Source organism: Rhinolophus ferrumequinum, chromosome 7, assembly GCF_004115265.2.
Source record: "Rhinolophus ferrumequinum isolate MPI-CBG mRhiFer1 chromosome 7, mRhiFer1_v1.p, whole genome shotgun sequence".
Classification (NCBI taxonomy): Eukaryota; Metazoa; Chordata; class Mammalia; order Chiroptera; family Rhinolophidae; genus Rhinolophus; species Rhinolophus ferrumequinum.
Window position 1 is genome coordinate 30,665,225 of NC_046290.1, and position 22,551 is coordinate 30,687,775.

Sequence of the window (22,551 nt, forward strand, 5' to 3'; positions counted from 1 at the left end):
GAAGCATCCTTGTAGCAGTGCTGTATTATGACTGTATGGACCTGCACCCTACATTATTACTAGACATAACAAGAAATCCAAAACCCATGGCTTTTTAAAAAAAAAACCATACTCTACATAAAAGACTAAGAATCACTTTAGACTGATATATGGGAAAGCAGTGGAGATGAGTGGAATAAAGATTGGGAAATTTGCTTTTGTGGTGATGGAGCTATGAGGCAAGTTGCATGGTTTTATTTCCTTAAGCCAGTACTTTTTGCAGGAAAACGGAAAACTATGTTTTTCTTGTGGAGATTGTAGAGACTGACCATCGATATCAAAGGCAGAAAGCAAGTGTTCATTTCCTAGTAAAGCCACACATTTTTTTCAATATGACAGAAGAATGAACTTCACATGAAAATTATTACAAATACTTCTATATATAGTAAGCATGCTTGGGAAAAAAAAACTTTTAAAGATAAATAGCAAAGACTTCCTTTTTCATGAATTCTTTGGTTATAAACAGGTCTTGAGCGACATTAGCTCTATGAACTATTAACTGGTTTTGCTGGTGTCTGTTCTGTGTGCCTCTTGAGGACCAGGATGAAATTAATTATCCTGGGTTATAGCCCACAGAACATATTTAATACAGTTTACCTTGCTTTCGTGTAAAGTAATTACAAAATGAACATAACATCTTTAGATCTGAGATAGCATATATTATTTACAAAGCTACTGCTGAGCATGTTGCATCAACTTTTTCTTCTTCTAAAAATAAAAACGCAGATGTTCTTAATAGGAAGCATAACAAAGCAGAAATAGAAACTCTTTGTCCATCTTCCCATGACTCTGGACATGATGCTTCTCATTCATTGGCCCACAGATTCCTGAGTTAAATGAAACATCGTGAAACATAATTAGCATCTCCTGGTTATTCTGTAATGACTTATGATCAATTTAGCAAAGCAAAAATTGCTGAGAAGGGGTGATCCAAACTACTGTTAAAACCAACCTTATTCTAAATACTCAGGAAAAATATGCCGATGAACTATGAAAATGTTGATTCTAATCAGTAAAGAAAATAAGCCAATATGGACCAAATACATGGGAATATATGAGAATAAAATAGGTGAATCCAGAAAAATTGAGAGAAGGGAATAGTAAGACCACATGAAAAGTTATAAAAGAAACTAACCCGTGGTGACAAAAGAAAAAAAATACATAGGCAGTGCAATAGATTTACTTGTAGATTGGTTGCTACCTGTTTTCTGGTGGAAAAAAGATGACATTTATTTTTGTATAAGTATATGTTTTCTCCTGTAATATTGTAAACAAGCATATTCAAGTACATAATGATGGACTAGGTCTTTTATGAAACAAAAAAAGTAGCTGGATTGATAGACAGCCTATGTATATTGGACTTCACTGTTTATTTGGAATAACATTTGGAAGTAACTTACATTTTTTCTGTGCCTGGAGGCATTATTTTCTATACCATTGCTGTCGTCTGATTTCCTGTATGGAAAATAAAAAGGAAAATAACTAGATGTTTACATTGCATAAAATTAAGTCAGTATACCATCTACATCATGGCTCTCGGGTTAATGTGAAAAGGCAACCTAGACAGAATTCACTCTTTCTAAAAATGTTTTACTCATAATGTTGATTTATTTATTTTTCATTTTTTATTGTGTGTGTGTGGGTGTGTGTGTGTGTGCGCGTGCCATTGCTTGGAGAGGAACTGTTACCCCAGTTGCTTCTCCCTAAGCATGTGTGGGGGTTTGGGTATATGGCTGTACTTGTGTGTTGTTTTGACACATGCAAGACAATAACCAATCAGGATCTCAGCCAGTATGCTAGATAACAAGTGCTGTAATTTGACATGTTATTACATTGAATTAGAGGCTAAACATGGTTTTTATCTACCTAATATGCATCAAAGCAAAAATACAAAGCTGGCCTTCAGATTCTTAAGACAAGAGTGACTAAACTACATAATAAGGGTATATAACTAATGACCTTCTAGGTTAGGGGCAGCTTAAGCCCATTAAGCTATTATCACCAGAGGATAAATTCAACCACCTATTCAACTATCAGTTAAGTCAAAATTTGGGGGAGGAGGGCAGGTAGGTGAGATTTTATGGATTATATATTTGAGTGGATGAGATCATGAGTGAGCTTCTTGTTGAACAATTTGAAGTGAGTAGCTTGTTTTGATGTTATACATTTAATACTATTTGTAAGAATCATTTTCACCAAGAAACTGTGAATTGCTGATATCTAAACACATATATAAACATTATATATAAACTATATTAATAAATTGCATTTATTCTCTGTCAAGAAAAATTCATCTCCTAACTAACAAATCTAAAGTAGCATAGGTAAAAGGTTTGTGTAAATGCATTCAAATACCCTTGATACTTGTATGAAATCTAAAAATATTGCTGAATAATTAAAGATGAGAAAACTGAAACACTCTCAGTGATCTCTGCAGAGTAGTATAGGATGGAGAAAATGATGTACAATATCCAAATTTTCCAAAAATAAAAAAGTTAATTCATTATACTAGAGATTGAATCTGTTTGACATTGCTCCTAAGGTATTCTAGAAAAAAATATTTTAAAAATATATTTTTAAAATAAAGTAAGCTACATAAATGAAAATTAAATTATTAAGAATTGACAGTCTGCTCCATATTGTTCTGGCACCATCCTTTCAGAGTGTGTTTTTAACAAGCCAGGGTGCACTGAGACCAGACCAACTCCCAACCAAATGTGACAGCAAGAAAATGGTTGGAAACACTGGGGAGGCGAAGCTGGGAGAATAGGAGAATCAGGCAAGGCTGTCATTGTTTCAACTATTGGAATGACTGTCACGTATTTTATAAGGACTCCATACATGGGAACCAGACAGATAAAAAATTCAAATCAATATAAATAAGGTGTCCAAGCTGTCCAGAAAGAGGTGCAACTGTGATAGTCTGTGATTCTGAGACAGCACTGTGTTTTTCCTATCTGGGGTTATGGAACTCCTGTGGAAGCTCCTATTGTGTTGATTTATTTTACCCGCCATATGTGAACTGAGTAAACTAATTATTTTGAATAATGTCTACAAACATCTAAATGACACCTGTGCACCCCAGTCCTGCTTTTTAACCGTGGCTATAGCACTCACACTTCACAGCTCCTGTTGGAGGATAAAGATAAACTTAATTGCCATGTTTCGTTGGAGCAGTTTTGCTCAGGCCTCCAATTTCCTAGTTTTCTCTTGGCTGCTTTCATCTGTCCTTATGTTCCTGGTCCCCAACCCTTGGCTCTGTTATTCAGATATTTGTTTTTCTGAAGTATCACTGACATAGAATGTTATATTAGTCTCAGGTGTACAACATAGTGATTCAACATTTGTATACCTTACAATGTGATCACCACAATAAGCCTAGTAACCATCTGTCATCATACAAAGTTATATTGCTGACTATTTTCCCTATGCTACACATTATATCCCGTGGCTTATTTATGGATATTATGTTAAATAAAATAAGTCAGACAGAAAAAGACAAATACCAAATTATTTCATTTATATGGGAATCTGAAAAAAACACACACAAAATAAAACAAAACAAATGAACAAACAAAACAGAAACAGATTCATAGATACAGAGAACAGATGGTTGCCCCGAAGGGTGGATGAAAACGATGAAGGGGAGTACGTGCAAACTCCCGGGTATAAAGTAAATGTTACTCAGATATTAATCCCAGTCTTGGCCACCTCCACCACTGGACTCCACACTCTGTTCTCTAGTTTGAAAGAACTAGCATCTCCCAGCTTCACCAAAACAAATTGCATCCCTGGTAATTTCCTTCCCAGCCCTCCTCGTGCTCAACTCTAAACAAAGGTGGGGCGGGAGCTATAAGAGAACTAGTGACACAATTTGTGTGCTTTCAAAAATAATGACTAAAACGAATTCTGGGCCAGTGATTTTCAACATAACACAGAATCAGAATCAGTGATAGACATTTTGAAGAAATACAGATGGCCACGCACCAATCCCAGAGGTTCTAACCCAGAGATCCACTAAGGTCTGAGTAACTGTATTTTTAAGGAGCATCCTAAGTGATCAAAAATATAGCCAGGGTTAAGAATCAGTGCTTTACACAAATTATACTTCCTTATGGTACTGAACACCTTCTGTGCATCAAAGCCCATGCTAAGCATTTTTGCATATATAATATCATTTAATCCAAAAGCCTTATGTCATACGTACTATCCCATTTTTTGAGAAAACTGAAGCACAGAGAAGTAAAAGTAGTACGTGATGGTGGGAGACTCCCACGCGGGCAGGCAAACTCCGGATGCTTTCACCACAATATGGACATGTACAGAAAATAACACATAATATACTCTCATGATTATTTTCCCTAAATGTAAACATTTTATTCTATTTTATTTTTATCTGTATTTTACTCAAATGAAAATTAATTTGTAGAAACTAATACTTACAGCTGTTCAATTTGTTCAAACTCTTTCCCATCATCTGTGTAACAAAAGAAGAATATAAATATTAAGATTGGTTTATGATTCTTACAGAGCATATATGTTCGGTTCAACTTTCCCCGAGTTAAGAATTCACTGTGATGTTTCCCCTTTTTGGAAGGAAAGAGAGACGTGCTACATTAGACAGCTGCACCTCCATCACATCTTCTCCTGCTCTCCAGACCTTACCTACAATTTCAATCAAGCATAGTCTAGTGCCTGGAATTTTCACAAACAGGATTGACTTAATGGTTACAAAATTACTTAAGTTATAAGTAACCAAAGTCAGAAGAGAATACAGAATTTAAGATAAGTTTTCCTAAGGGAACCATTGGTTTCTCAACCCATAATCCATCAGGTACAAGCTATTAATATAAAAACAGGAAACTGACAGGACAATGTCTCTTTTACGAGAACTCCAGAATGTTTTATAAAATATTTTTTGAATGAGTTATCAAAGTGAAATAATAACTGTTTGCCTTTAAAATCTTTTATATTAAGCTGTAACAGAATTTTCCCATATTCTAGTACAAAGCATATATTAATTGGTGTATCAGTACCAGTAACACAGAAGAAGAGGGGAGGGGAGATCTAGTTTAGTAAGTTGAAATAGAAAGACCATCCATAGAAACTCATAGCTCACTGTAACCATTGAAATTAACATAAATACCACTCCAAATAACAAAGACTAGATTTTCCCCCACAACTCTAAAGTCCCTGTAATGTAGAATCATAACATGAGAATGTTATCTAAAAAAACAAATGATACCTGGCTGCTTCTTCTTCTGGAAGTACATTTCACAAAGCAGAATAATAGTCACTAAAAGAACAACCTCAGCAGCAATTGCAAGAAATGGTTTGAGGGGCACCAAATAACTCAGCACAACCAGTTCAACATGATCTTCACTCTCGCCTAACTGGAATATCGCATGGCACCAGTAAGAGCCCTGATCTTCCTCTGAAAGATGCATTATCTTCAGCCTTGTTTCATTATGTTTTCCACTGATCACGTACTTATCCTTCATTTGAACATCAAGAGGAACCTAATATAAGGAGACATGAAAATCCTGTCATATCGCATAAAAGATGTATGTCATAAATGAGCTACAGTTTTGAGTGAAAGCTGTAAAAAAGTTAGTGCCAAGAAAACTGCTTACCAGGAAAAGGCATATTAAAATTTGTGAAGCCTTATACATAACAGAGCTCAAGTCTTACAAGAGTTTGATCTCCCAGAGGTAGTAAACAGAGGAAAAGTGTACTTTGCTTTCAGTACTTAACACTGAACGTTTGAAACTACAGCATGTAGGTCATTGTGGATAAATATTATATGAGAATTAAACATACAAAAAAAGTCCAGCCATCTGTGTTTCATAATTCCTTATTAGCTGTTCAAGAACTTCCTTGTTCACAAGCACAGGCCTACATTAAATCAACTATTAAATTAATGACGCTATTAAATCTGATCACTCTTATAAAGGAAGATCACTAAATCCTGACATTGCAAGTTTCTTTGACTGGAACGGAAGATGAAATCTTCAGGCCTTTGAAGCTGATGTCAAAGGAACGGCAGAAATCCCCAGTGAGCCTCGTGTATGTGGTCGTCTGCCCACCTTCTGTCTTCTCATATCTGAATTTCTCTCTCTCTCAGGCAAGCGGGCTTCTGAGATTTATTCAGTGTGGTTCTCAGGAACCATACTAAGCTATTTGGAGGCTTATTTATTTAATCCATTTAAATTAAATTTTATTCTCAGGCCATTTGTTGCCTTCACTGTTCTATCACTCAACTGCAATGCTCAATAAATGCTAATCTGCATACAAATATTCTCAGAGGTTATCTGATAATGAATAATGCCTATTACAAATGTACCCTTTCTAACTCAAGAGCTGATCAATTGAAGTACTGCATGGTTAATAGGCATCCCCGGTGATTCTGATGCAGATGGTTGATCTACATTTTGAAAAAACCCTTGACCTGAAGTTTTGACCTGCACTCCCTTCCCTGCACTTTTCTCACTTCCTAATATTACCCATGCTTAAGGCGAAAGTATGAGAAAATTGGTAGCAAATGGAGAGAAGCACAGACTACATTCTAAAAAGTTTAATATAAATTAGATTTAGGCTATTTTTTCTCTAGTATCACATATGCATAAATAAATTATTTCAAATGCTACAGTTGATATATTTCTCCAAATTAATGTGTTTTAAAGAATATTTACATACACAAAATTATCCCCTTTCCTAATCAATAAGAAGATAAGCAGAAATATTAATGGTTTAAGTCTACTCCTAAATGATTTTGAGCTACTTCTTTGAAAACAATCACAGAATCAGTCACTCTCCCTTTTAAGTCCTTCGTCTGTTTCCTTCAACAGTCTATGATAGCATCAATTTTGTCTAAGAAGTAATTTAATATTTCATTGTGAGATGTACACCGTCTCATCCCCGTTCCTTTTAGAATTACAGCTTGCCTTTACGGGACTTTAATTACAATGATGATTAGCACCAGGGCAATAGAAAGGTTTCCCCGAAAGGGCAATTTCCTAAATTTCCCTGCTATTAGAGGCTGTTTGGGAGGAGGACAGAGAGCCGGAAATGAATTCTTGAATACTCATGTTTTTCTTAATATCAGCTCTTTAAATAGTTATTAAATCCTTAATAGGAATTTTAAGTATTTGGCGTTCCTTAAGTCTCTGGAAGGCCAAAAGAGGCCAATGACACTTACTAAGAGAACATAAGACCTAAGTTTAAATTACCAAATTTTCATTCTTCTCTCAAATGGTGCCATTGTATTGCATCCTATCAAAATGTTTCCAGAGGCAGAAGCAAAAAACTTTTTTTCCAGTTACTTTCATGCAACTGTAGGAAAAAAAGAATCTTTTTTTGTTGGGGTTATTTCTAAACTCACCCACTAAAAATGAATTGTAACTTCTTTTCAAAGAATTTAAATAAATTGCTAAATCTAAAAAACAAAGTACCAGCTAATGAAACATTAAGAGTATCTTCAGATGTATAATATGCTAAAATCATCAAATGACAACTTCATTTATTACTGTTCTTCATGAAGACATACTAAAGAACAAAATAACAGAAGTACAAATAGTCCTAGGAATTCTGAGTCTGTTATAATCTTATTATTTATGAATTTTGTTTTCTTCAAATCAAATATGATCTTACCTGTACACTCTCATTACTACTGTACCAGGTCCAATTTAAAGGAAAACACTCTTCACATTTACATGTCAAGACAGTTGAATCCCCCACATAAGTGATCAATGGTTTGTTTTTTCCATGAAGTTCAGGGACTAAGAAAAATTTGGAGAAATGTATATTAATGAAGGAGTCTGAATAGGGGAGGATGTATTCAAGTTGATAATATTTTCTTTCAGTTTCTCATTAACATATGATATTACGTAGTTTTAGTTTAGTTCTATACAATTTATAGTAGGATGCATAGCAGTAACAGTAATAGTAGTAGATAGCTCAATATAATTGTCTGTAATGTAGACATAGATAAATGATGTTCTGTTATTCAAACTAATATAATAGCAATTACAAGGATTGTAATAAACTGTTACATACTTTGGATAAGATAATTTACATTTTAGGACTATTTCTTCCCACCTACTAAGTTACTTTAGTACTCTTTTTCCCAAACTTTTGCCCTTAGATGGCATTTGAGTGAGGAGACATATTTTAAGGATATAAATTCTTTAGTCAATACAGATTTATGAAAAGCCATCAAAGAGTTGGAGAAGGTGGGAACGTGAGTAGGGAATATACAAAAATTAAGAGGAGGAAAACAGAGCAGGAAAGAAAATGATATAAAAAAACCTTCATGTGGTTTTGTAAAAACTCATATTAATAATCATTACAATAAATTTATTTAGAAAGTTTGAAGTAGGTACCATTAGTAACAAAATTAAAATGAGCACTGAATTTAGAAAAATTAAGTTTTAAGGATGTGACTAATTTGGTCAATAAATTAAAACATAAAGAACATAAGCAAAGTAATAAAAAGCCAACCAAAAGCTTCCATGGTGAAACCAGTTTCTTCTGATTGACTCAAAGGACATATGTATCTACTTTTACATTCAAGATACAGATTGATCAACAAAGATTACTTTTGTTGATTTCGTTTCTTTTACTAACTTTAGCAGGTTTTTGGTTTCATATTTTTTTGTTGTTTTATTTGCCAACAGGGAGGATGTATGAAATAATTTTTAATACTATGTTGACAAATTTTATAGATATTATTTGATATTCACTTATCCTATTTTTAGATTTTATTTTTGAGAGGGTCAGATTGGGGAATGAAAAGATCGATTTTTATTACTAAAACTAGGTTTCTAGATTAAATGCATTTTCTAAATGTTCTTGGCTTTCTACTACCCAAAGATAACTAAGCATTTGCTGAACATATGAATTTAAAGATGAGGAAGGGGGAAATAATTGGTAATAACTAGAATTGCTAAATAACTAGAATAATTGTATAACTACCAGAGAAGGGGAAAAAATAGAGTTGGAGAATATTTCTTTATGGGTTCTGTCCTTAGGTGATTATTACAATGATGAGCGTGGGGAGTCTTCTTTTCTCCTTATTGTTTAAAGTAGACTTAAATATAATTACACATATCACCCTGTCCGTCATCAGGACTTTGGAGCAACAGAGTGTTGAGTGAGGCACTGTTAATAATAAAGAGATGCAAGTAAGACGAAAGCATGTCACCCATGAAAGCATAAATGCTGCGAGGGATCATAAGATGACAGAGCAATCTGTAAGTCAATGGTTCTCACACTTTTCGTAACTTTATCAAAACATGTTTTGATAAAATTGAATGGTCTACAATTTTACATCAACCAAAGATGTTAATTGCCAAGCAGCATTTATAATCACCCCACTAATAGTTTATGAAAACCTGGTAAGGTACCACGAGGGTGCTCCTGAGGGAAGAGAGAGATGAGTACAAGGGACAAGCTTGACTGAAGTCATCCAGCCAGAAGAAACTGGTGAGCTCACTTTGCCAGAGGTGTTCTGAGCGCTCCTTTTGAGAGGCTATTAGTGTCCCACCTTCTATTGGTCACCATTAGGCTGAGGGACATTAAGGGACATGTAGTTAATATGTGTCTATTTCAAAGGCCAGATCATATGTGTTTGAAAGAGACAGCACAGTGTGACAATGATGTAACAAAGATAAGATTTGGGTCCAAGAAATATTTGGATTAGAATTATAGCTTCAGTGTTACTGATACTGAGGACAAAGGCAGGTTATACCCATCCTACAGTGTTGCTGTAAAGAACTAAATACAAGAACATAATACATAACGTGCTTGGTGCAGAGTAAACATCACAAAGTTCAAATTTTCGTTGTGATCATGTAATGATACTGCTTTTTTTAACTGAGCCATTTGTAACGCACGTGGTCTTTCTCCATAGTGGTCGTTAGCCAGTTTTATTAGGTGGATTATCATCATATGCAAGAATGACTAGGCCAGCTGTCCAGGTGAAACAGAGAAGAAATAAGACCAGCTCAATATCGCTTTCTAATCACATTTCATTCTGATACACCCAACACCTGGCGTAGTTTTATTATTAAGTGAAGTATATGTTGGGTATAGTTTTATTATTATATGAAGTATGAGAACATAGAAGTACCTGAAAGATAAAGGCCCACTTGGAAAGATCAACCACACTTTAGGAGAGGCCTCAATTAAAGACCTGCAGAATCAGCAGAGACTGAGCTTGGCTAAAATAGGAATTCTTTTCCAAAACTACAAGGTTCCTTCTAAACCTCAGATGGAGCAGAGCCACACCGGCGTACCACTTGGAGAGGTACAATATGAACATACTTGGCACTGCTCTTTAATAATGCAGCTGTGATGCAGTTACTTCTAGAGCCAGGCTAGGCTCACCGTAAAACAAACACTGCTTTGGAGGCAGACTTTGAAACTTGTAGTGTTGGGCACTAGTCAAGGGCACAGTTTCTGTTTTCTCATTTTGCTGATCTCCCAGATACCAACCCTACATCTCAATCTCAGCATACTTCTTTCTGGAAATAAATTAGGTCATGTGTTAGCTGGAAAATATGTGTTGAAATATGTCCAAATTTTGAAATTTATTCAAACAGACTAAGAATCAAAAGTGGATGAAAAGCAACATTTGGGGGAAAACATGGCAGAAGACAGACACACTGTTTCTCAGTAAGCCTCTAGGAGGCACAGACTTGAAAAGCATAACTGCTCCCTGAAAGGGACTTTTCAAGAAAATCATGGCTATTTTTTGAGGTTTGGGTGGGGGACACATATCTATGCTATTAAAGCATCTCAGTTAAATGTTAAGATCAGGGTATAGACTGCAGATAGCTGACAGTGACAGTGATGCCAGAGGGAAATAAAACCCAATTCTATTTTCCTTTCATCTCTTCTGTTTTCTTTTTTTCATTTTGTTTTTGGGTTGCTTTTTTTTTTTTTACTATCTCCTAGATTAATGGCCAAGATGACATGAACCACTGCTCTGCTATGCTTTATATGGCTGATAAATTATAAAATGCACTATGTTCAGGGAAGATCAATTTGTTTGAACTGCTCCAGAGGTCATCGTTGGTTCTGGGCTGCTGCTTATGTTTGGAAGTATTTATGACTAGAAGGACAGTGATACAACATTATAATGTGTCCTGTTGACCTTTTGGAACTTTGGATAAAGCAGGACACGTGAGAGTCTTGGGACTGGAAGAATCCATATTTGAAGATGGTGAAATTGCTGATTCAGACTAGTGTCTAGGAAAGTGTCTAGGATCTACCCAATGAAAGTGAAAGTCCTTTGTAGGTAAGATTGGAGCTTTCTATCTGCATATCCAGGGACTAGAAAAAAATCAACCTGTGTCATTTTTGGTTCAAGAATATTTATGTGTTTTCAAATTAAAGAAAATATTCTTCCATATGGTCAAAGACAGCTAACTTCAACACCTGGGTTTGAAGCTGAAGTTCCAACTGATTCTATGATGTTGCACTTCCATACTTTGACTCCTTAGGTACCTCCCAATGAAGACAGATGGCTGGGCCAAAACAGATTTCATAGACTTGTTACTATCAAAATCTCACCATGATTTCCCAAAAGTCCTATGTCCTATTACTTGTGCTTTACTAACCACATTTCTGCTAAGATATTTTAACATTGATGAATAGTGTAGTTTTTAGCAACTACCTCAGAATATTTGACTCACTACCGAGAAATACTGTAGACTATCACTTGTCTTTCTTGGATGAAAAGTATTCACCCACACATTGCTCAGTCGCAAGCTTCCAGTGTGACTTTTGCTATCTCCTCTGTTACTGGCATCAATAGCCAAACACACAGTCAGCAGGTTTCTTTGCATCGTATTAATCAGTTACGTGGAGGCCCTTTTACAATCTTGTAGTAATAAATCAACCAGCTTCCACAAAGGCAAAAGCAGGAACTTTGCTGATGAATTGTTCTAAGAACTCAGGCTCATGCACTATAATTGACTCATATAGTCAATAGCAGACTTTTTTTTTTCTTTTTGCTCAATTTAAAATAGAGGATAAAACAGGCTTTTCATCCACACTCAGTTATAGTACTGCTAAGGAAAGATAATCCTTCTCCTTCGGAAAAACCACAAGCAACCTATATGGAGAAAGAGTATAATAGGATATTGGAAAAAATATATACCATTCTATAAGCCCTACAGATCTAATCATATAACTATAATATGAGTTGTTCTGCAGATGCCAAACGTCTTTAAATTGTAATCAAACAAAATTGTTTCTCCAAACAACGTTCAATTTCAATGAATTACAAAGAATTATTTTACTAAAAAAGATCTGGAAGAGCCCAATTTATTAATTTTATAAATATCTTCCCAATATTATACATACTTAAAAGTTACAATAATGTTAAGCAGGGTTGGAGGGAGAAAGAGAAAAAGAGAAGGAAAAGAAAAAAAAAGAAATGGAAGGAAAGGAATAAAGAAAGGAATTGTATATGGTGTATCTATACTTCACTAAGTTAAATTAGGCAAATGGAGGAGAGAAGGTTAAGAGAAAATGTACATGATCGAAATAATCAAAGAATGATAATAGTTTCTGCCTTTTCAGAGACCAAATTGCGTAAACACAAGGATTTATTATATTTACCAAGAGGAACATTTGTAAAACCACATGAAGGAAACGAGTCTGAGTGTAGAGGGAACATGGGAGAGATATAGGAGCTAACAATCTTAAATCATGGCAATGATGAAGTAGGCCATTCTGCTATGGGGCTTTGGGGCAGTATCCATATTTTGTCAGAATAGCTAGCCAGAGTTCACAATTTTCAGGAAAAGAAGAGCATGATTTCTCATGTACCCTGCGAAACTGATGTGAAGCAAAGCCCAAAATAGTTAATATGGCAATTGACCTCACTTCTCAAAGAGCATTACAAAGCTTGTGGTTCGGTAATCTATCGCAGAATATGAGTTTTTCCAGGAAGATAATCATCCAACTTGAATGATTAGTCTTTACTATGAGAGTGAGACCTTTAAAGTTTTGATTTAATGATGGTAAGAGTGAAATACTTTGATTAGTTTGTTTCCACAAGGGAGAGCTATGGATTATATTCTGGTGTTTTGTCCTTACTTGATGAGATCAAAAGCAGGCAACCCTTTGTTTCTCCATATTATTTTTAAATGTGATGTATCCCTAACATCCCAAATCCTGGAGCCACTGACACAGAACATAAAGCATATTCTCACAGTCTAGGAGTGCAATAACTCAGACACCTAGAGGACTATTATGATAGCTCTGAGTTTACAGAGAGAGAGAGAGAGAGAGAGAGAGAGAGAGAGAGAGAGAGATGATAGATGATAGAGAGATAAAACAGGTTGCTATGATCTACAAAGAACCCGGAAGCCTGGTCTTTGAAACTAAAACCTATGTTTTAAACTAGGGGAGGAAGGCAAGAGTGGGCATGGATTGGGAAATACAAATTCTATCACTGGGAAGACATTAGGAAGCATTATTTTCAAGGTTATTGGAAGCATATGATTTTCTTTCAACTGCATTATGTTTAGTATTATGATAAAAATTTTAAATTTGGGGGATTTAGAATTTTAATATAATACTGAAGTTATTAGTCTACCAATTATTAGTACTGACCTTTAAAATTAAATGTGCCCCTTTGTTCCTTTTCCTCTTGAAAGAAACAAGAGTAACTTCCCATTTGTTCACTATTAATGATGGTGAACCTAAAGATAATGTTATTAATATAGGTATAGTTCTCAAAACACTCATTAATGAAAATGAAGACTTAGCTATTAATCAAAATTTTAAAATAGAAAAAAAAAATTCTTGAAATATGCAAATTAGAATATTAGCATAACATTCATGTGACAGCAAAGGGAAGAATGCCAGTCAGCAAAAATATTTCGAATTTCACTAGTAATTTCATCTAGCCACACAGATTAAAATTTGGTATACTCACATGTACCGGGTATACAGGATGCTTCCTGTTGCATTGATGAGATAATTATTCTCAAGTAGTTCATCACCTTTTTTCCAAGTCACATTTACTGAATGCACATCCCCCGATGTTGTGAACTGGCATGTGAGTTCTATATTAGAAGGTCTTTGTAAAGTGATATTTTTTTCTACTGGAACATCAGAATGTTCTATTAGCCACAAAAGAAAACAACAACGAAACAGATGTAAAAGTTATATTTAGGGGAAATCCAATATATAAAAACAGTTTAAATCATCAACAATAGCACTCTACTGACAGTTTCTTAATGTAACATTCCTTTCAAGAATGATTTTTCTGTCAACATAGATTTGGTTCCCTTTATTCTTTCACAAACACAGCTGAAGAAAAGTTTTATTAAAACATTAACAGAATCACAAAAGCCTAATTTTAGTCTCTTAAAATCTCTAGTTGACACGAATATAAGGGAAAGAGAGCAGTATAGACATAATGCCATATGCACTGACAGTATAGAAACAGTGCAACTATAAAAACAAACAAACAAAAGCTAATGGGGAGAGAATGGAATGACTATGTTAAGTCCTTTCAGTAATCATGTTATTAGTAGTTAGTACAAGAATGTTTTGTGTATATTGTAGGTTTGTGTGATACACTAATTCTGTCATTCCCAGTTTTCTTAACTCCTTAAGAACTTGGAGGAATTGGGTAAAGATACAGATGTAAGAAGAATTTAAATAAAAATCCTGTAGTTTTGAATTTTTACTAAAAGTGAAATATCAGTATAAAGCCATGAGGTGATATATCTATATATATATGTATATAGATATAAATATACCACTTATGAAGGAAGCATAGACCCAACTTTTTTTTTCCAAACAGTGGTAAATAAAAAAAAGAAAAATCAAGCAAGTACATGCTCTTCCTATACTAAATGTACCACCGGTAACAAATAATAGAGAAGGAAAATTTTATAGAATTTCAGCAAACAAGTGAAGAAATGTAGTACAATGATGTTATAACCTCTAATAAATCATGGAGCTAGACATTTTGCATCAACTGCTACAAACATCTCGGAAACAGAATCGTGTGTTTTTTGAGAAGGAACATCCCACTACCTAAGAAGTAATCTGGCAGTAAAGGTCAGGGGTTCCTGAAACTAAGTCTCTAGATCCAATTGCTAGTTTACAGGGCATACAGAGGGTGGGGAAACATATGAAACTACATCCTATGAAAGCAATCAGCAAAATCCAGATTATGAGAAAACTGTAAGATAAATGATCTGGTTTTTCAACAGCTAAATTAGAAAAGGGAGAGAAATAAGCCTAAAAATATTAAGATATTTTTAAAACATGCCCTTTAAAAAAAAGTTAAAAGCAAATTATAATATTTAGAATGCATACCTGGGTAATAAAACAATTTCAAAAAGCAAGGACGTGACTATACAGAAATCAGCATAGCGACGGTTACTCTGAAGGGGAAGGAAAGAGCTGTTCTGGGGAGAATGACTTCATTGTATAAACACATTTCTCAACCTTGTGCACAATGGTATGGTATCATGAAAAGCAGAATGCAGAGCCAAAATGTACAAAGGAAAAAAAACCAGAACTTAAACAAAATAGTATCACTTTTGATTACATTCAAAATTTTACAAAAATGCTTCCGTAAGCAATGACCAGGTGCAAAGTTTGCAGACAGTTAAGTACAGCTAAGTGTGAAGTGCTTTGTGAGCACATGCTTGAAATAACTGTTCCATTAACTCCAAAATTGCTAAATTGATTTTATGCACAAAAAGAAAAAAAAGAAATACCTTAGGTATAGCAAGACCATAAGATACAATTATATGGGGAAAAAATTGAGTCAATAAAACTAAAAGGGTATATACATTTCAGTATATTTTCTGAGCATCTACTACATGTCAGAAATTATAGTAGGTACTAGTTATAGGAGAAAATGTCTCAAAATTTACTATATTTAGTCCTGAGTTTGTTTTCTGTCAATTTTCCTCACTTTACCTTTAGCTCTGGAGTACCATTAAAAAGGTAGTCCTGTCTCTCTGTCAAAGAAATGTACTTCCTTAGTCAATTTCATGAAGGAGTTCTCTACACACAGTCTCTGTCTTCACCCATGTTCTCATTTCAATATAGCATATTTTGGTATCTTACCATGTTACAGAAAGTGCTTTTTCCAGACATTGCCACAGACTACCTACTCCTTGAAATACCCTTAACTTTGCTTCTGTTTCATGTCTAACATTTTGTTAGTTACACTAACTCTTCCAACTACCTGTAAATGTTGATGTCTCTTTGGACTTTCTCTCTCTCTCTCTCTCTCTCTCTCTTTCTCTCTCTCTCTCTCTCTCTCTATCCTCCCCCCCTTTTTACTTTTCAATTTCACACCCCCATGTTGGATTCAGTGGTTATCTCTTATATCCTTTGTTTGTAAACCTCTTGGCTCCATTCAAGACTTCCTTCCTTCTCGATCCCCAGGTCTAGAGCTCCAGGTGTCTACTGAGTATCTAAACCTAGATATCCCACAGGTACTTCAATCTCAATATATCCAAGGGAGATGCATTAGACCTCTCTTCCCCTAGTCACATGCAGTAGAATTGTTGATTTTACCTCTGAAATGTGAAACCAATTCACCCAGTTTCAGGTCACACTACCCCCCAAATATGTCACCTTGGCATATTGAATGTTTTAAACTGAAGGAATTTGAGAAAACGGCAAAAGCAGAAAGGTCCATCTGACACCCCTCATCATTCTCCCCTGAAACAGGACATAAAACCCTCAGGTGAGAGGTACTTTCCTATACTTGGAGGAAAGAAGCATCCTTATCTCAGAAGACAAAAAGACACAGAGAAGAATCCTAACAAACAGGCCTTGCTAAGTTTCCCCCAGTTTATTACACTAATCTCATACTCTCTGACCTATCATATGCCTTCACAGCTGTCCACTCTTCATCAAACCTACCAAAAAAGACTCACGTCTGTTTATTTGGGTCTTCATTTCCTTATGAAGGATCCTGTGTTACATAAAACATATTAAATAAATTTGTATGTTTTTCTCCTGTTAATCCGTCTTTGTCAGTTTAATTTTCAGACCCAAGCAGGGACCCTAAGAGGATCTAGGAGAACTTTTTCCACCCTCACCTTCACTATCTTTCACCAGGACCAGACAATGACCTCCTAGCTTCTCTCGGCTACAGTTTTTCCTCATCTTCATATTTTCTATAACAACACCAAAGTTGTCCTTCTAAAGCAAAACTCAGATTAGGTTATTTCGCTGTCCTGATTACATACTTTTCATTTACAAATAAAGTATCTTTGTTCTTTTTTTTTTTAATTGTGGTAAGAACACTTAACATGAGTTCTATGATCTTGACATATTTTTAAGTGTACGATACAGTTTTCTTATCAGTGAACATATGTACAGATCTCTAGAACTTATTCATCTTGTACAACTGCGCCTTAGTACCTTTGACTAACATCTCCCCATTCCATCACCTCCCCTACCTCACCCCTACAGTTCCTGGTAACCACCATTCTACTCTTTGCTTCTATGAGTTTGACTATCATAGATACCTCATATGACAATAGCGAAGACTTGGAAACAATGCAAAGGACCGCTGATGGATGAATGGCCTGCAAAAATGTGGTAACATACACACAATGGAACATCATTCAGCCTTAAAAAATAAGGAAGTATGGCAACATGGAACAACATGGATGAACCCTAAGGACACCATTACAAGGGCAATAAGCCAGCCAGAGAAGGACAACCACACAATTCCACCCATATGGAGAGGTCTGCATGTCTGCAGTCTCTGCTCATAATAGTTCCTGTCTTTGTTGCTACTACATGGATCCTTGGAAGGCTGAACTGGTTTGATTTATCACTCTGCTGGTATGTAAAGGGAAATCTTAACTTACAGGGAAGAAAGGGGTCTCAGGAGCTCAAAATGTCTAAGACATGTCCACCAAAGTCTCCAGGAAACTCTTTGACATCCTGCAAAACTCAGCATGGACACTGTTTCAGGGGCAAAGTCTTTGGAGACTTCTGTGAGTCTTTTCCCCAGGTCCTATCTGATCGTCACTCATTACTGCTGGTTTCTGCTCAGCCTGAGTCTATTCTACCAGGACCACGGGACTCAGAATGAGGAGAATCGGGCCTCACTGCAGGCCCTGGACGTGTAGGAGGCTGTGGAGGCTGGAACACCCAGAAAAGACTACTTTGACTCTAGTTTTGATTATCTGGCACTTTCTAGAGCTGATGACAAACTATCTTTCTTGAGGGAGGACTGGCAAGGAGACGTGGCAGCATTATCACTCTTAGCAGGAGGCATTATAGACATATTTACATTCCAGAAGGTGATACCAGGGCATCATGCTCTTTTTGGTTAATGTGGGTCATTGAAGCCTCCTAACATAGCAGGAAGTTAGGATATGAATTATTAATATTACCCCTATTTCACAAGGGAGCAGCCCAATAGCTGAGGTTCTTTACCTGAGGCTATTCACAGGGCAAAACAACGTATCTTTATGTTGGACACTTCATTCTTTTCGTTTGTAAAATGGGACAATACATATTCATGAGACTGTAGAAAGGATTAGATGAGCTATCATAAGGGAAGTTTCAGTAATATATTAATTGCTGAATAATTACCACTTATTTCTTCTCACCATTTCTCTCACTGGCGAATGTAACAAAAGATATCACATATATTGCTAATAGTTATGTAGTGATTATATCACTTATTCTTCACAGCAGTTCTATAAGTACCATTATTATCATTCCTACTTCACGGATGAGGAAGCTGAGACAGAGAGGTTGACTATCTTGTGTCAGATCATATATCAAGATAAAGACAGAGGCGAATCTCAAATTTAGGTGAGGCTGAGCCCAGATTCTCATAACCAACAGTATATACCAACGCTCAAAGATGTGAAATTCTCCTGACAATGGAATTAACTTCATCACTTACAAACTATTGAATCAAGACTTTAAATGAAAGAAAATATTAATAGAAGATGAAATGAATGTATAATGCAGCAATCTAGCAATGTGATGATAGATGAATGGTATGATCAACATATTTTAAACATTCACACTTGCACCTAGATGCTTCTATTAGAACTGCAATGGAGCCTTTCTTTGTGACAGGCCTGATTGTTATCTCACTGTTTCTTATAATATTTTGCAGGTGTTTCTACAGCTTGCTTTCTTTCCTATCAGGAAATCACAAGCATCAAAATATGTAAATGTTTTACCTAGAACTTTAAAATATTTTATGGTTAGCCAACAAACTAATATGTCAGTTGAACTCAGTGTACAATGTTTCAACTTCCCCAAAACACCACAACTGCAGGGCATTTCTGCTTTTTCAGAGTGTTGCAAGAATATCCATGACATCTACATTTCCAAGACTATACATATTTGCTTAGTTACTGAACTATATTTTTAAAAGACTGTTCTTAAAATCATACAGTAATTTACATATCTATATATTCTCTTATTTTTATAATTAAATTTTTAAGCAGTTTGTTATTTTCAGAGAAATGACAACAAGTCGACCTTAATGGGTCCATTTAGGAATCATATCATGTGTAATAAAAGTCTAATTTGTTATTTTATAAAAAAATTTTAAAAATGGAAAAAGCCAATTAAAATTTCTTCCATAGGACAGTGTTTCCAAACATGCTTTAAAAGCAGAAACTCTTATTTAAAAGAGTTAAGTGCACTACAACATATAAAGCTGGTAAAATGGGACGACTCTAAGCAGAAGAGACAGGAAATAATTTTAATAATTTATTTAATAATTTCCTTCATTTTACCATGGAAGTCAATGAGGTCCCATATTACATCCTAAAATATAGATGGAACATCCAGAATGCTTACAGAAACAGTCAGAAGGCCCTTCTGACGTGGGGGCAACACCCTTTTAAAAATCGAAGCAATCAATCCCATTTTTAACATGCTATGGCTCCATTTATGTGATGTTTCTTACCATATGGAGTTGCACTGACTTTATAAAATAACTCCTCTAAGTAAGAATAAAACACAGTATCTTAAACTTCATATTTAATTTTTGTAAAATAACACAGGAACATCACTCCTTGATTCTTGTCATTTAGTACCACCTTCCCAAATTAAATCTCATATTGAAGCAAGAATCATGATCATTTCTTTTCACTGAATCTGTCAACAAGTTATTTATATCAGCCATCTAATCAATACTCATGTGATACAATCTAAAATACATGTGGCTCCTGAATTCTATACCATAAGCTTAAAAAGTAAAACTACCAACGTGCAGAGAAACTCAGAAGGATGTTAAGTCCCACTTGAGTACAAAAGTATATGATTAAGAAATTATTTTATACATACATACATATATATATACATATATATATGTGTGTATATATATATGTGTGTGTGTGTGTATATATATATATATATATATATATATATATATATATATATATATTCCCCGTCCCCCCGCCGCCTCCAAGTTCTGTATTTGGAAGCCCTCAAGACTCATGGACTATATGGCTGGTGTTATATAAGCACAGCTTATTCTCAAACTTTTGGGAATTTTATGCAGGCATCCTTAAAAATAAAGGGCAATAGTAGAAAATGTGGATGGGTTCTACACAAATGAAGCCAAGTTTACCAAACATAATTCATCAAAGATTCAGAAATATTATGGAAAATGTACTAAAATTAGCCAACAAAAGATGTTGGCTGAATTTTATTAGACCAAGTTCCTATGGTCACTGTTTCCCTCCACTTCGATCAGTACTAGCGATAATGGTTATTTCTCTACTTTCTAAACGGTTTTAAGATCATTGTAAAGAAAAAATTTAAAAGGTACATGGTTCCATTTGAATTTAAGGAAGGCATATTTCTTCTCACCTTCAACAATGTAATATAGATACAGGATTGAGTAATAATCCAACAATTAAATCCATTTTTCCACAGCATAAAGAACAGGACAGTAGTGCAACTACTGTTTACATCAATTATAGAGAAACTATAGCAAATGGTGAAACTGTGTTAGTAATCAAATAGGTTACTATTACTTTCAAATAATTAACACAAAGTTAATCCAACACTGCAGCAGTGGGTTATTATATTTTGGGTAGCCAGAATCCGAACACCCTTCCCCTCTGTAAATTGTGGTGAGAGGCAAAGCCCCCTCACTCACTGTGGACACTGAAAAGCCAGATATTCCTTCTCCTTCCCCATCTGAGAGTGAGGGCATGGCCATTTGACTAATCATATCCTCTCACCCAGGACTTTAAAGTAGGAGGAAGTGCTTTAGGCAGCATTGAGAAATTAATCACCATAGCAATGGCATATGTCTAACAATTATAGAACATCATTTATTCATTTACCCATTCATTCAACATTTATTTACTAAACACCTACTACATGCCTTTCATTCAAACATTCATTCAGTTTTACTAAAAATTTACTATGTACTTTTATTCTAGGCACTGATATTAAGAGTCCAGTGCTACTATCAATATCTTAACCAGACTATTTCAGGGTTCCTTGCTCTCTATCCTCCTTAGATCTTCGGCATATTCCAGAACTTGGTTTCCATCCTAACCATAAACTATTAGAAGAACACAGGGGAAAAGCTTCTTGACATTGGTCTGGGCAATTATTTTTTTGATATGACCCAAAAAGCACAGGCAACAAAAACAAAAATTAACAAGTGTGGGACTACCTCAAACTAAAAAGTTTGTGCACAGCAAAGGAAACACCACTGTGAAGAGAGAACCTACAGAATGGGAGAAAATATTTGCAATCTATCATCTGATAAGGGGTTAATATCCAAACAACTCAATAGCAACGAAACAAATAATTTTTAAAAATGGGCAAATGACCTGAATAGACATTTCTCAGAAGAAGAAATACAAATGGACAACAGATATGTGAAAAGGTGCTTAATGTCACTAATCATCAGGGAAATGCAAATCAAAACCACAGTGAGACATCACCTCACACCTGTTAAAATGGCTGTTATCAAAAAGACATAAGATAACAAGTGTTGGTGAGGATGTGGAGAAAAGGGAATTCCTGAACACTGTTGGTGGGAATGTAAATTGGTGCAGCCATTATGGAAGTACAGAGAGTCCTCAAAAAATTAAAAATAGAACTTCCATATGATCCAGCAATCCCATTTCTGGGTACTTACCTAAAGGGAATGAAATCAGAATCTCAAAGAGATATCAGCACTGCCATGCTCATTGCAGCATAGTCACAATAGCCAAGATATGGAGACAACCTGTGTCAATCAATAGAATAATGAATAAAGATGTCACACACACACACACACACACACACACACACACACAAACAGGAATATTACTCATCCATGACAAAGAAGGAAATCCTGCCTTTTATAGTAACATGGATGAAACTGGAGGCCATTATGCTGAATGAAATAAGCCAGACAGAGAAAGACAAATACTGTATTTCACTTACATGTGAAATCTGGAAAAAAAAAAAAAAAAAAAGTTGAACTCAGAGAAACAGAGAGTAGAAGTGTAGGTCACC

The 22,551-nt window shown here is 35.2% G+C and overlaps 1 protein-coding gene across 2 annotated transcripts in view; it reads right to left on the reverse strand.

The window, feature by feature from the left end:
* Window positions 1–316: 316 nt before the first annotated feature.
* Window positions 317–22,551, reverse strand: part of EMB (embigin) — a 43,295-nt gene continuing 21,060 nt past the window's right edge. Inside the window, exons 3-9 of one of the 2 annotated variants that reach the window (XM_033111068.1) lie at window positions 13,991–14,159; window positions 13,666–13,754; window positions 7,690–7,817; window positions 5,285–5,558; window positions 4,483–4,516; window positions 1,440–1,494; window positions 317–866 (exon numbers count right to left, since the gene is read on the reverse strand). In XM_033111068.1, the coding sequence (XP_032966959.1) occupies window positions 849–866; window positions 1,440–1,494; window positions 4,483–4,516; window positions 5,285–5,558; window positions 7,690–7,817; window positions 13,666–13,754; window positions 13,991–14,159 (767 nt within the window). In that variant the 3' untranslated portion in view covers window positions 317–848. Of the gene's footprint in view, window positions 867–1,439; window positions 1,495–4,482; window positions 4,517–5,284; window positions 5,559–7,689; window positions 7,818–13,665; window positions 13,755–13,990; window positions 14,178–22,551 lie in introns of both variants that reach the window. The other variant, XM_033111067.1, reaches the window with a different exon arrangement.